Below are 12259 nucleotides of genomic sequence, written 5' to 3'. Positions count from 1 at the left end.
AAAAAACGGACACAGTTCAAATTTCTCAAATATTCTTTTTGGTTCAGAGGTAAAACAATGAAATTAATATTGCAGCGTGCAGCTAAAGGATTTTCTCTACATTTTAAATGAAGAAGGAGCAGTGGATCAGGCTGGGAGTGTTAACCCCTCCAGGCCGTGCAGGTAATGCAGCAGTGATGTATGAAGCATGGAGTAAAAGCAGAGCAGAGTCACAGCTTAAACACTAAGAAGCTTACAGTTCCCTCTCTGTCCCTCACTGACAATCCTCTTCACTGGGAAAACTCCGCTGAGATCTCCAGCAACAAATACCTGTAATACAGAGGGAAAAAAGTTCTCCTGTGAGGTAAGATTTATCTTTCAACTTTTATCAGCCCTTACTGTTTAACTGCTATTTGAGGGAATGCAGGATTTACTATAGTAACGTTGGTGTATTTTGTGTTCACGTGTAGGTTTGAGTTATTTAGTAAGTTGTGTAAATGTAACTATAGAGTTTACAGTCTATGAACTTTGGTAAAATATAAAATTTTAGTTAAAAACCTGTAGATATAGTTTTTAGTAACTGCTTCAACAGAACGTGATAAGTTCACTAGCATAATATCAGGATCACGTCTGTTTGTGAGCTTAATAGCAGTCCAGTGAATTCTCACTTTTATGTCAAATGTCTAATATGATCCTATAATATCACATGATCCTGTTCTACATCCCACACACTGGATAGAACATGAATAGAAATGTAATAATAAACCTCAGTCCTAATCAGGTTGTAGGTTTTTTTAGAACGTGTTGGCTACACTTACTGTACCTGTGTATTATGACAGTATGTGTTGTTAATAATATTGATTATTATTTACAACTAAGTCACAATTTATTGGCTCAAATATCCACATATACAGTGGTGATGGTTTGTGTGGTAAACGACTGGTGTCAGTGGGAATGTGCAAAGTGTTCATCATCACCGTGTGTTCCCAGTTCCCAGAATAGCTGTGTTGCACTTCTGTCCTCTGGAGCTCAAGAGAAGGATCAGGCTGGAGTAGATTACTGACTGCTTAACTCCGAGACCACACACACACGCATGCACACACGCACGCACGCACGCACGCGCGCACATACACACACACACACACACACGTCACATACTAATGTAGGCATATTCTCGTCTCCTTCATCGTCTCCTTCATCGTCTCCCCTCTCCCCAACATCCCACACTTTATTTTTGTCTTTGTGTTGTCAGAAGAGCCCCAATCAAGACAAAGATGTCTCTGACCTGTTGTCGGGCAGATTTAATTGATTTCTGTGTGTTTGTGTATTGCACTCCAGTTGTGTTGGTGAACACCTGCAGCCATGTGTGACCAGACGTTCGTGGCCATCACCTTTGGCCCCTGCGACAGCTGCGGGAAAAACAGTCCTCTGATGAACATCTACATCAAGACTGAGGCCATCAACTACTGCTCCTTCTGTGTGGAAGTGGTGAGTAATGGTTTCAGTTTCTCGCCACTAAACAGCTGAACATGTGCATAGAAATAGTGTTGATCTGAGGAGTCCCAGCAGTGAGCTGTAGTCTCACACCAGCTGATGATACAGAGTCTCAGTTTGAACAGGATCACACTTACACTTTGTACAACATGACACGCAGCTGTGTTCATTTATCTTGAAACACACACACACACACACACACACACACACACAGGAAGTCATGAGCACACAGAATAGATAGAGAGGTGCATGACAGTGGGACTGGTCCTAATCTGTGGCTGCTTGTCATCAGCTCAGCAGACACCTCAGTGCAGAGTGTTCAGTGTGAGCGACCCCAGCAAACAGCAACAACACTTTGACATCATAAGATGAAGAGTGACTGGATTCATAAATAATGGAGAGTTGAAGTGGGCCTGAGAAAAACACTGGGACCTTTATTGAAAGAAATGAGAAGCTCTTATTGGAGCACATGAAGTTTTACAACATATCCAGTCACTGTCATGTTGCCTTTTAGATTCAGTCATTATATCAGATATTATATTCATCCCTGGGGGACAATTAGCCAATCAAAATGAAATGCTACTGTGGTTTAGCTGATGAAATTATCCCAACATGCTTGATTGATGCTCAACTCTTTTGGCTACGTAGCTGCATTAATAATACAAATACAAATACTTACTACTAATAATAATAATAATCATGCAAGTTCACCCTTTCAAAGAGCAATGAAATTAATTCTAAAGAATATTCAGTCTGACATTTCAATTAGAATTAAGAAATATTAAAATATCCTTGATGGATAAAACATAAATAAAATAAACCACAACAATAAATTAAATGCACTCTCTTGCTCTGTTAACAAATAATGCCCTTGAAATAAATGTTTATTATTTGGCACAGGACATATGTTTCCAGCTCAGTAAACAGGATGGTTATGATTTACATGAGCGTTTAGGTTTCTATTGTTTTAGGTTAGTATTCCATATGAATAGAATATGTCCAGTGTTCGAACAAACACTAAGTAAACTGCAGTGATGAGTGCTGGTGTTTAAAGTGTAAAGTGAGCACTGTCAGTGTGGGGGAGGACACTCAGACAAGAGACTGACACGGTCCCATCTCCGCTCCACTGCCCATGTGTCAGTGTGTGAGTGAGAGTGGGTGTGTGTTGTGTGGGGGGGGGGGGGGGGGGGGGGGGGGGGGGGGGCTGACAGCACAGAGGCTCCGCACGCTCCTCATCACCCGCGATGTGGCAGCATCAGAGTCGCGCTCGAGGACAAATGTGAACAAACCTTTAACAACAAACCACCTCCTGCTCCTCCTCCTCTAACCGTGTCTCCTCCTCACTGCTCGGTGCTGTGGTGGGGGTCTCCTCTCCTCGGTGCTGTGGTGGTGGTCTCCTCTCCTCGGTGCTGTGGTGGTGGTCTCCTCTCCTCGGTGCTGTGGTGGTGGTCTCCTCTCCTCGGTGCTGTGGTGGTGGTGGTCTCTGCTGTGGTGGTGGTGGTCTCTGCTGTGGTGGTGGTGGTCTCCTCTCCTTGGTGCTGTGGTGGTGGTCTCCTCTCCTTGGTGCTGTGGTGGTGGTGGTCTCTGCTGTGGTGGTGGTGGTCTCCTCTCCTCGGTGCTGTGGTGGTGGTCTCCTCTCCTCGGTGCTGTGGTGGTGGTGGTCTCTGCTGTGGTGGTGGTGGTCTCTGCTGTGGTGGTGGTGGTCTCCTCTCCTTGGTGCTGTGGTGGTGGTCTCCTCTCCTCTGTGCTGTGGTGGTGGTGGTCTCTGCTGTGGTGGTGGTGGTCTCCTCTTCCTGGTGCTGTGGTGGTGGTGGTGGTCTCCTCCACAGATGGCCTGTCAGGGGCTCCTGAAGGGGGAAACCCTGGCGACTCTGAAGAGGGAGACTGACAGTCTGAAGAAGAAGCTGGAGGTGGAGCGAGGCAAACTGAACGACGTGGAGCGTAAGTGTCCACATCACAACTACAGAGTATACATATACACACACTGATCCAACTACACACACTGATAAAACTACACACACTGATCTGATCTAACTACACACACTGATCTGATCTAACTACACACACTGATCTGATGTGTGTTTTTAGAGAAGCACAGTGGCGTTACAGTGTGACAGGTGCCCAACAGAGTGATCACCCTCCTGTTTCCACTGTTTAACTGCTGTTCTCATACTGCTGTGCTCAGTTATTATGAAGTACAGTCAGCTGTCTGTTTACTGATGATGATGATGGTGATGTGGCGTTATTTTGTCTCTTTGTGGTTATTTTATCTGTGTGTGATTGTTATGTGTTTCTTTGTGGTTATTTTATATCTCTTTGTTGTAGTTTAGGTCTTTAAGTGGTAGTTTTACATCTCATCATGTGTGTCTATGTGAGTGAAGATATGATAAAGGGATAGTTCACCCAAAAATTTGAATTCACTCATTATCTACTCACCACTATGCCAATGGAGGGGTGGGTGAAGTGTTTGAGTCCACAAGACACTTTTGGAATCTCCGGGGTAAACAGTGTTGCAGACAAATCCAATACAAAAGCTAATGGTGACCTCTTCAAAGGTCGATATCGGGTCGGGAGGAAGATATCAGAGACATTTAGGTTAAAAACACGGTGTAAATGATTTGGTTTCGAGTCAAATTTAAATGTTCGGGAACTATCCTTTTAAATTAAACAAATATTACTTTTGATATCAACACACTCATTCGACAATAGATTTTTCTGAGAAAACGTATGTTTTATACTTGAGTGAAGCTTGGTCTTAATTAATATGTCATTATGTGCAATAATAAATCACAAAAACACCACAGTCATGTTATTCCCCTCTGTGTGTGTGTGTGTGTGTGTGTGTGTGTGTGTGTGTGTGTGTGTGTGTGTGTGTGTGTGTGTGTGTGTGTGTGTGTGTGTGTGGTACCTCAGTGCACCAGGCGGCTGAGAAGACGGAGGTGCTGGGTGCTTTCTCCATAAAGACCAGACGTGTCCTGAAGGGTCATGGGAACAAGGTGCTCTGTATGGACTGGTGCAAAGACAAACGTCGTCTAGTCAGCTCCTCACAGGTACACACACATGTACACACTTCACACGCATACACACATGTCATACAGTATATTAGGAGAGATATAGTATTATCATATATAAATATATATGTCGGGCATGAGAGTGTTTACCAAGTGTGAAGGTTTATTGGTTGTATTGTCTTTTTATGTTATGCTGATTTACTTTCTCTAATCTAGGATGGAAAAGTGATTGTGTGGGATGCATTCACTCTTAATAAGGTGAGTAGATGTGTGTGTGGTGCTGTGGTGTATGTGTGAGAGAGTGTGTGGGAATCCATTTCAGTAATAATGGAGAAGGGGGATCGTTAAAAAGGTTTTAGATTCTTTTGAAGAAAAATACTTTTTGGGTTGAAGCATCAAATGTACAAAAAAAAATCTGAATTATAAACAAAACATGCAATTCATCCATTATTATCAATACTCTAACAGCTTAATTTGATCATGTTTTACTGCAACTTTAAGTTTTATGTTCACCGTGCATCTCCACAGAAGCTTGATTCCAGGTTTATTCCTCACTCATGTCATTATGAATCAAAAGGTTAAGTTTCATGTCCAACCCAAGAAGAAAACCCCTGAAAAGATACACATGCTGAACTGTTCCTTCCACAGTCCTGTTTGACCCAACCTGCGTCTCCACTCTTACATATGGCTGAGATGTGTTTTAAGCTCCGGTTCTCCTCGCCATATGTTCTGGTGTTGAGCAGGTGTGTGAGTCCTCCTCTGCTTCTGCGTTCCTCTGAGAGAGGGCGAGACACACATGGAACTATGCCTTCACAGATTATCTTTCCATCTGGGCCCTGTACTGACTGTGTGTGTCTGAGTGCACTTTCATGGCAGAGCAGACATAACCACACTGAACATATAATCCCTATTAATACTCAGCACATTTACTGCAGCTGTGTGTGAGCATGAGATGGTGTGTGTTTATTAAAAGAATATACGGGTTCACCACACCACATTCATGTTTTTCCTCTTTTTTTCCCATGTGTGTGTGTGTGTGTGTATGTGTGTGTGTGTGTGTGTGTGTGTATGTGTGTGTGTGTGTGTGTTTGTGTTTGTGTTTATGTGATGTGTGTGTTGCAGGAGCATGGGGTGACCCTGCCGTGTACGTGGGTACTGGCGTGTGCTTATGCTCCCTCAGGTTGTGCTGTGGCGTGTGGGTGAGTACAAAAGTTCATCGTTCCTATAATCAAACATCACTCATAAAGTAAAATAACATATTTGGAAAAGTTTCACTTATACATTTTATAGAGATAATCTCCTCTCATGTAGTGTAACAGTTACATCAGTGATATAAATGGTTGACTTTTCTTTTTCAATACTGTTCATCTTAAATTGCTCAACGGCATTGAATCAGATGATATTGATATTTTGAATATTCCTCCAAAAGTGGACTGGATAACAAGTGCTCGGTCATCCCGCTGTCAATGGACAAAAATGAGAACTTGGCTGCGAAGAAGAAGTCGGTCGCCATGCACACCAACTACGTATCAGGCTGCGCCTTCACCAGCTCCGACATGCAGGTAGGCACCAGTGATGTCATGTCCCCCCCCCCCTCCACAAAATGTCATGGAAGTCGGTGAAGTAGTTTTTACATCATTTATCACAAGAGTAACTCAATGTGCACTCTCCTGTGCGTCTAAAGTTTCAGCCACTAGAAGTTTTGTTGTTGTTGTTGTTGTTGTTGTTGTTGTTGTTTCTGACTGAATGAAAAGGTGAACATGGCAGATACAGCCGGACATATGTAACTTTAATATTTGACTCCGCTCTGGACTCAGTAATAAGGCAGAGGAGCACACTGGGGTGAGAGGTAAGTAGAGGACAGGAAGGAGGAGGAGAAGGGAGAAGGATGGCAGGGGTGAGGAGGGGGCCGAGGGGGCCGAGGGGCGGGGGAGGTGGTCCTCTATGCCCTGTGTATTAATAGACACTGAGTGAGCTTTTATCAGGGAAAGAGAGGAGACCTGAGGGCAGAACATTTAACACAAAGACACACTCATGGTTTTCTCTGTTTTTATCTGTCACACTCGCACTCTGCATGTCACACACAAAGACACAAGCATGCACACGAGCACCCTGTCACGCTTACAGCCTTTATACCATCAGAATAGAGCTCCGTGCACAAAGCTCTGGACCACGTGGGGAGCTGTTTACTATTCATTGTACGGCATGAGTTTATAAAAGACTCCACATTTGATACAAGCCTCAAAGTCTGCTAACAGGAGAGGTGTGTGTGTGTGTCTGTGTGTGTGTGTGTGTGTGTGCGTGTGTGCGTGTGTGCGTGTGTGTGTGGTACAGATATTACTCATGGGGACCTAAATCTGTTAACACAGTCACATTATAAGGACAAAAAGCAAGTCCACATAACACAAATCATTACATTTAAAGATGAAGACATGTTGGAAGGTAAGATTTAGTTGAGGTTAGGTTTAGGTTGAAGTCAGGGCAAGTTTTAAGTTAGGTTTAGATTAAAGGGTTACTGATAATTGCATTCATGTTGAAAGTGCAGCTGGCTCTCAGTGCGGCAGGATGTGGTGTGTGTTGGTGCCTGAGGTCGTCCAGCAGGAGCTCTCTAATCCAGCAGCCAGCAGGGACCTCTGATGCCTGCATGTGTCTCTAAGTGCTCATAATCTGTTTTCATCAGGGGAAGCACTGACATTTTGGCATTTTGTGTGCGTGTTGGTGGATTCATGATGCACAGCGAGTCTTGTGCGTTAGGTGCTGACCTTTTGATTCCACTGTGTGCATCGTATACAGAAAATGTCCGAACCCAATTGTCTGGACAGTTTTCAGAGCTTTTTCTGAATATAGATCATGAAGCAGAGAACAAATACCTGAAAGTGACCAACATTAATTCGATATGTGCTGGGTTGGTGCTTGTAATAAAATATAAAAAACGTATATTTTTTAAACACAGAACCCTTATTTGTTTCCTTAAAATAGTTCATACTATTTATATATACTGTATTTTTTTCTAATCAACTTTTGTCACTATTTTGTTTAGAAGCCTCCAGCATTGCCCTTCATGTCCATGTCAACCTAGTTTTCCCTTTAACCTCACACACTGCAGAGTTTCCAGCAGAATATATTCAAATCTCTTGGTTATTTCCCTTCCGTCTCTCTGGTTTTTACTGGACTGGTTTACCGATGCTGCCAGTGTTTGTTTACCACTTTTAAAGTTGTAGGTTGGTGTCGACAGCTCCACCAGTAAATCTAACCTCTGTGTTTGGGTTATAAAAACGTGTTTCTGTCTTTTCCTTGGTGTGGAATGAGCTGCAGAGTTACATTTTGGTTTGATTGTTTTGTGTGTGTGTTTTTTGTATCTGTTTTACATGCGTTTTTGTATGTGTGTCTGTGTTAGATGCTGACCTCCAGTGGTGACGGCACATGTGCCTTGTGGGATGTGGAGAGCGGGCAGCTGCTGCAGAGTTTCCATGGTCACACAGCTGATGTCTTGTCCCTGGACCTCGCCCCGTCTGAAACTGGAAACACTTTTGTGTCCGGGGTGAGAGTGAAAGAGAGAGATAGTGTGTGTTTGTGTGTGTGTGTGTGTGTGTGTGTGTGTGTGTGATATTTGCCTGTTTGTAAATCATGTGGTCATGGGGAAACCCGTAAACTCATGGAACACTGACATTTAGAAGAAACTGGGGTTTTAAGACAACGATATTCCCCTTCTCTTGTGTTTGTGTGTGTGTGTGTGTGTGTGTGTGTGTGTGTGTGTGTGTGTGTGTGTGTGTGTGTGTGTGTGTGTGTGTGTGTGTGTGTGTGTGTGTGTGTGTGTGTGTGTGTGTGTGTGTGTTATCAGGGCAGTGATATGAAGGCCAACGTGTGGGACATGCGCTCTGGACAGAACATTCAGTCTTTTGAGACCCACGAGTCCGACATCAACTGTGTAAAGTGAGTTCAGTTCTGTCATGAAAACAAGAAGCTGCCATGATTGATCTTATTCTTATTTATAACAAAAATAATTTCTTTGACTGATTATACTCTGTATGCATATTTTCATATATGCATAATGATATGTTGATGCAGATGATAGATATGCATTTTGCATTAGGCTCATGCAAATATTTCAGTATTTTGTATAAATTGCTCTCTGCAGAATACAAACTCATACTTTAAACAATATTTATCAAAATTGTACATTTTATATACAGTTAAAATGATAAACTAACTACAGATCATTAAAGTATCCTTCATATAGAGAGCTCAGTGGAGTAACACGTACTCTTATTGTGTGTGTTCAGGTACTACCCCAGTGGAGATGCATTTGCTACTGCTTCTGACGATGCCACCGTGAGTCACATTATATGACCGATGATCTGTCATATCGACATTTAAACTGTACAAGATGGTTCAATTGAAATTCTCATTGCCTGTCTAATGAAAACTCACAGTGATTCACCAGGCTCAGACTAAATCGTTGCTGGTGTCACGGTGAAGTCAGGGATCTAAGTTTATAATTTATTTTTATAAGAATAAAACTGTTATCTACACAGGTATGTTACCTCTAGCTGTGTTACACCTATCTGAAATACGATACAGATGTTTCTTAGATACAAACCTCGACACTACATTATATATACAGTAAACCAATGTCGACTACAGGCTCTTCACAGACTTGTCAAAGTACCACTACATGTCCTGTGTGTTGTTGTTTCTCAGTGTCGTTTCTATGATCTACGAGCTGACCGTGAAGTCGCTGTCTACCAGAAGGACAGCATCGTATTCGGTGCTTCCACTGTGGACTTCTCCCTGAGTGGTGAGTGAGACGTGGTTCTCAGATCATTTGTGCTCAATAAATGTGACTTCACTGGAGCAGCTCTGAAAATATTTCACTCAAAGTTTCTAAACAGAAAAAGAAAACAGACTTTCAGCTGCTTCTGTGACTTTGATTATCTTAAAAATGAACTAATTTGTTTAGATATCATCTGTTTGATCGATCATTCACTGATATGTTTTGAATAAAGTCAATCATTCATCCGCATCTACCGGGAAAATGAAGAATTCTAGGAACTCTTTTTGGACTTTTTATTGATTAATTTGTAGTTATTACTTCCTGATTCCATCTGTAATTCCCCTTATTCCCAAATATTCCACTTCCTGTTTCATGTACTCTCTCATTCACGCTTCCTCTCATCCGCAGGCCGCCTGCTTTTCGCTGGTTATAACGACTACACCATCAATGTGTGGGACGTTCTGAAGGGAACTCGTGTGTCCATCCTGTTTGGCCACGAGAACCGTGTCAGCAGACTCAGATTGTCGCCTGACGGCACGGCCCTCTGCTCGGCCTCGTGGGACAACACCTTACGGGTGAGCACAAGTTTCCCCTCAGAGAATGACGTTACCATTAAGCTGCTGATCATGTGTTTCTGCTGGTCAATCTATAAGCCCGACACTGACACAATAAATTAATCTTTACAATATACGGATACATATGATACATGTATTCCTCTTTCCTCTGCTATATAACAAAAAAGAAATCATTACAGTTTTTTTCATGCATAAATCATGTCACAACATCTTGATCTGGACAACACAACATTTTTATTTCAATTATATTGGTTCAATCAATATGTCGAGTATTACATTCACCAAGGATTTTATGTCTTCCATTCTGTTTGGTCTGTTAGCAGGATTACTCAAAATCTGCTGAGCCAATTTTATTGAAATGTGAAGGGATTTGATGGGGGGTGGGGGGGTGGGGGGGGGGGGGGGGGGGGGATATAGGATTTATTTTACCCCGCTTCTTGTCAACATCATGAGATGAGACGTTTTTCAACATTTTGTTAAGTTTTAAAGAATTAAAGCAGAGAAAAATATCTACGAGAATGTGCAATTTGTTGCAGCTAGATTTGATTTGAGGGAACATTATGTGCCGTTCTACTTTTTGACTTAGGTTGTGCAACGTATCTGTGACGGGATGAAGCCTGAACTCTCAAAATTATGCAAGTCAAGTGTGGAGTTATGAAATGTCTTTTTAAAAGTTAAGTTAATAATAAAAGCAGGAACTGTCTGGTCAGGGTTTACTACAGCCTGTGTTGCTTCTCTAAAACGTTTATGTTGAGATATTAATGGTTTGACTTTTACTTAACAAACCTTATTACAGCTGTACTCACAATATGTCTTCACTCATTTCTCTGGTGCAGATTTGGGCCTAGTGTTCGTACGACGGTTGTGATGGAGCAAAGAGCAGCAGCGTTATGTGACGGCCAACACTACAAATCCCTGCTGGACATCAACACCCAGATAATGAGAATACGTTTCTCTATAATAACTGTGGGGTCGTTGTTCATTTGAACAAACACCTCCTCGTGTTCACATGTCTAATCTTTGTTATTGATAGCTTGATGACTGTATAATTAATTATGAGAGTTGTTGTTAATATAGTGGGAGATAATTGTCAGTGTAAAGATCTGAAACCAGCTGTAGAAGTCAGCTCTGCTGTGTAGACACACACACAGTGTAGCTGCTGATTGTCCTGTACATTATACACACTCCTGTCAGCCCTCCAAGAGAACCACACCTATCCTGAATAATACTGTAATACTGGTTTTACTGTTGTTACTGCTGTCCTGATTATCCTAAAGAAGACAACATTAAATATATCCTACTACTTTTCTTATTTCAAAAACACTCAAACCTCAGCCGTTCATTTCTTGAAAATTTTCTTGTGAGAATAATAAAGAAGATAAGTATTACTCATTTTTTTGTATTTTTTTCCTCTTGTTGCCAGACCAGGATTTAACTCATATTTTGCTCTTTTTCTTCCGCTGGAGATAATTAGACTGACTAATGATAAAGGCGACCTGCTGGTGCCTGTTGTAGAGAGCGACTTTAGTGAGAACTGGGTTTATTAAACCTGAGGGAAATGCTCGTCTTTCTGTTGAAACTGAAATCCCTGTGACTGTGAGTCAGTTACCGTGGTAACTCTGTGAAAAGTACCTGCTCACTGGCAGCAGAAGATCACAATCCTGATTAGACATTAGTTTCCACAGAGCCTGTCTTTACTAACTTTACTACCATTATGATCAATCAGTCATTTATGTGAGGACAGACATTGATCTCTTATATTTAGATATTTCACATTGAGGCTACAGATCAGCTCAGAATTAGATGTGTGTCTTTATGACACTCAATGCATTAACTGTAAAAAGAACCAGGTTGAAGCTTGAGGCACCTGAGACTCTTATATATGATCATTTTCTGTGGTGTGTTAGAACACATCTTGTTATTATATCATGTGGAAGATTATGTGATTTTTCTGCGTGAGCATGATTCCAGTGCATTTGTAATTTAAGAGTAACTCTTGTTTTAACAGCATTTCAGCTTCTATATCCAAATTTACCAAATGAAATGTAGTCTTTAAATGCTGCTCAGAAAGGTTTTAAATGTAACATAGACATCTGAAAATTTACCCTGAGTTTTAACCTTTGTGCTTTTTCAACTGCAAATCACTAAAATCACAAGGCTGTTATTTAGCCACACTGAGGTTCAGTCATAGAGTTAGAAACGTATCTTATGTCTTATCTGTTTTTCAGATTTCTTTCTTCTGCTACCAGCAGCATTTTCTCCATGTTACAGATGAATAAATATATTCACAAGTTTAATCAAACTGTTGTATTTCAGGATATTAAGGAAATGAATGTCTGATAATGTGGTCTAGTGAATTTGACTAGTAATGCTAATGTTAACTTATTGACTCTTTTCTCCAACTCTGCTGCTGTCGGCTTTTTTAA

General features: G+C 41.6%; 1 protein-coding gene across 2 annotated transcripts; it reads left to right on the top strand.

Moving 5' to 3' along the window:
• The first annotated feature begins 1322 nt into the window (after window positions 1-1322).
• gnb5b (guanine nucleotide binding protein (G protein), beta 5b) lies at window positions 1323-11223 on the top strand. Of its 2 annotated transcripts, none has more exons than XM_034579776.1 (12): window positions 1323-1467; window positions 3303-3414; window positions 4387-4523; window positions 4701-4742; window positions 5607-5683; window positions 5914-6046; window positions 7882-8025; window positions 8326-8417; window positions 8768-8816; window positions 9186-9282; window positions 9667-9833; window positions 10670-11223. In XM_034579776.1, exons 1-12 carry the CDS (start codon window positions 1342-1344, stop codon window positions 10679-10681), a joined length of 1188 nt encoding a protein of 395 aa, XP_034435667.1. In that variant the 5' UTR covers window positions 1323-1341; the 3' UTR covers window positions 10682-11223. The 2 variants fall into 2 exon arrangements, with proteins under 2 accessions (XP_034435667.1, XP_034435657.1); XM_034579766.1 differs by lacking the exon at window positions 1323-1467 and adding an exon at window positions 2838-3093 and having other exon boundaries at window positions 3278-3414.
• The last annotated feature ends 1036 nt before the right edge of the window (window positions 11224-12259 follow it).

Source organism: Hippoglossus hippoglossus, chromosome 3 (genome assembly GCF_009819705.1).
Source record: "Hippoglossus hippoglossus isolate fHipHip1 chromosome 3, fHipHip1.pri, whole genome shotgun sequence".
Lineage (NCBI taxonomy): Eukaryota > Metazoa > Chordata > Actinopteri > Pleuronectiformes > Pleuronectidae > Hippoglossus > Hippoglossus hippoglossus.
Note: the sequence above shows the minus strand (reverse complement) of the source record. Positions and strands in the feature narration are given on the sequence as shown.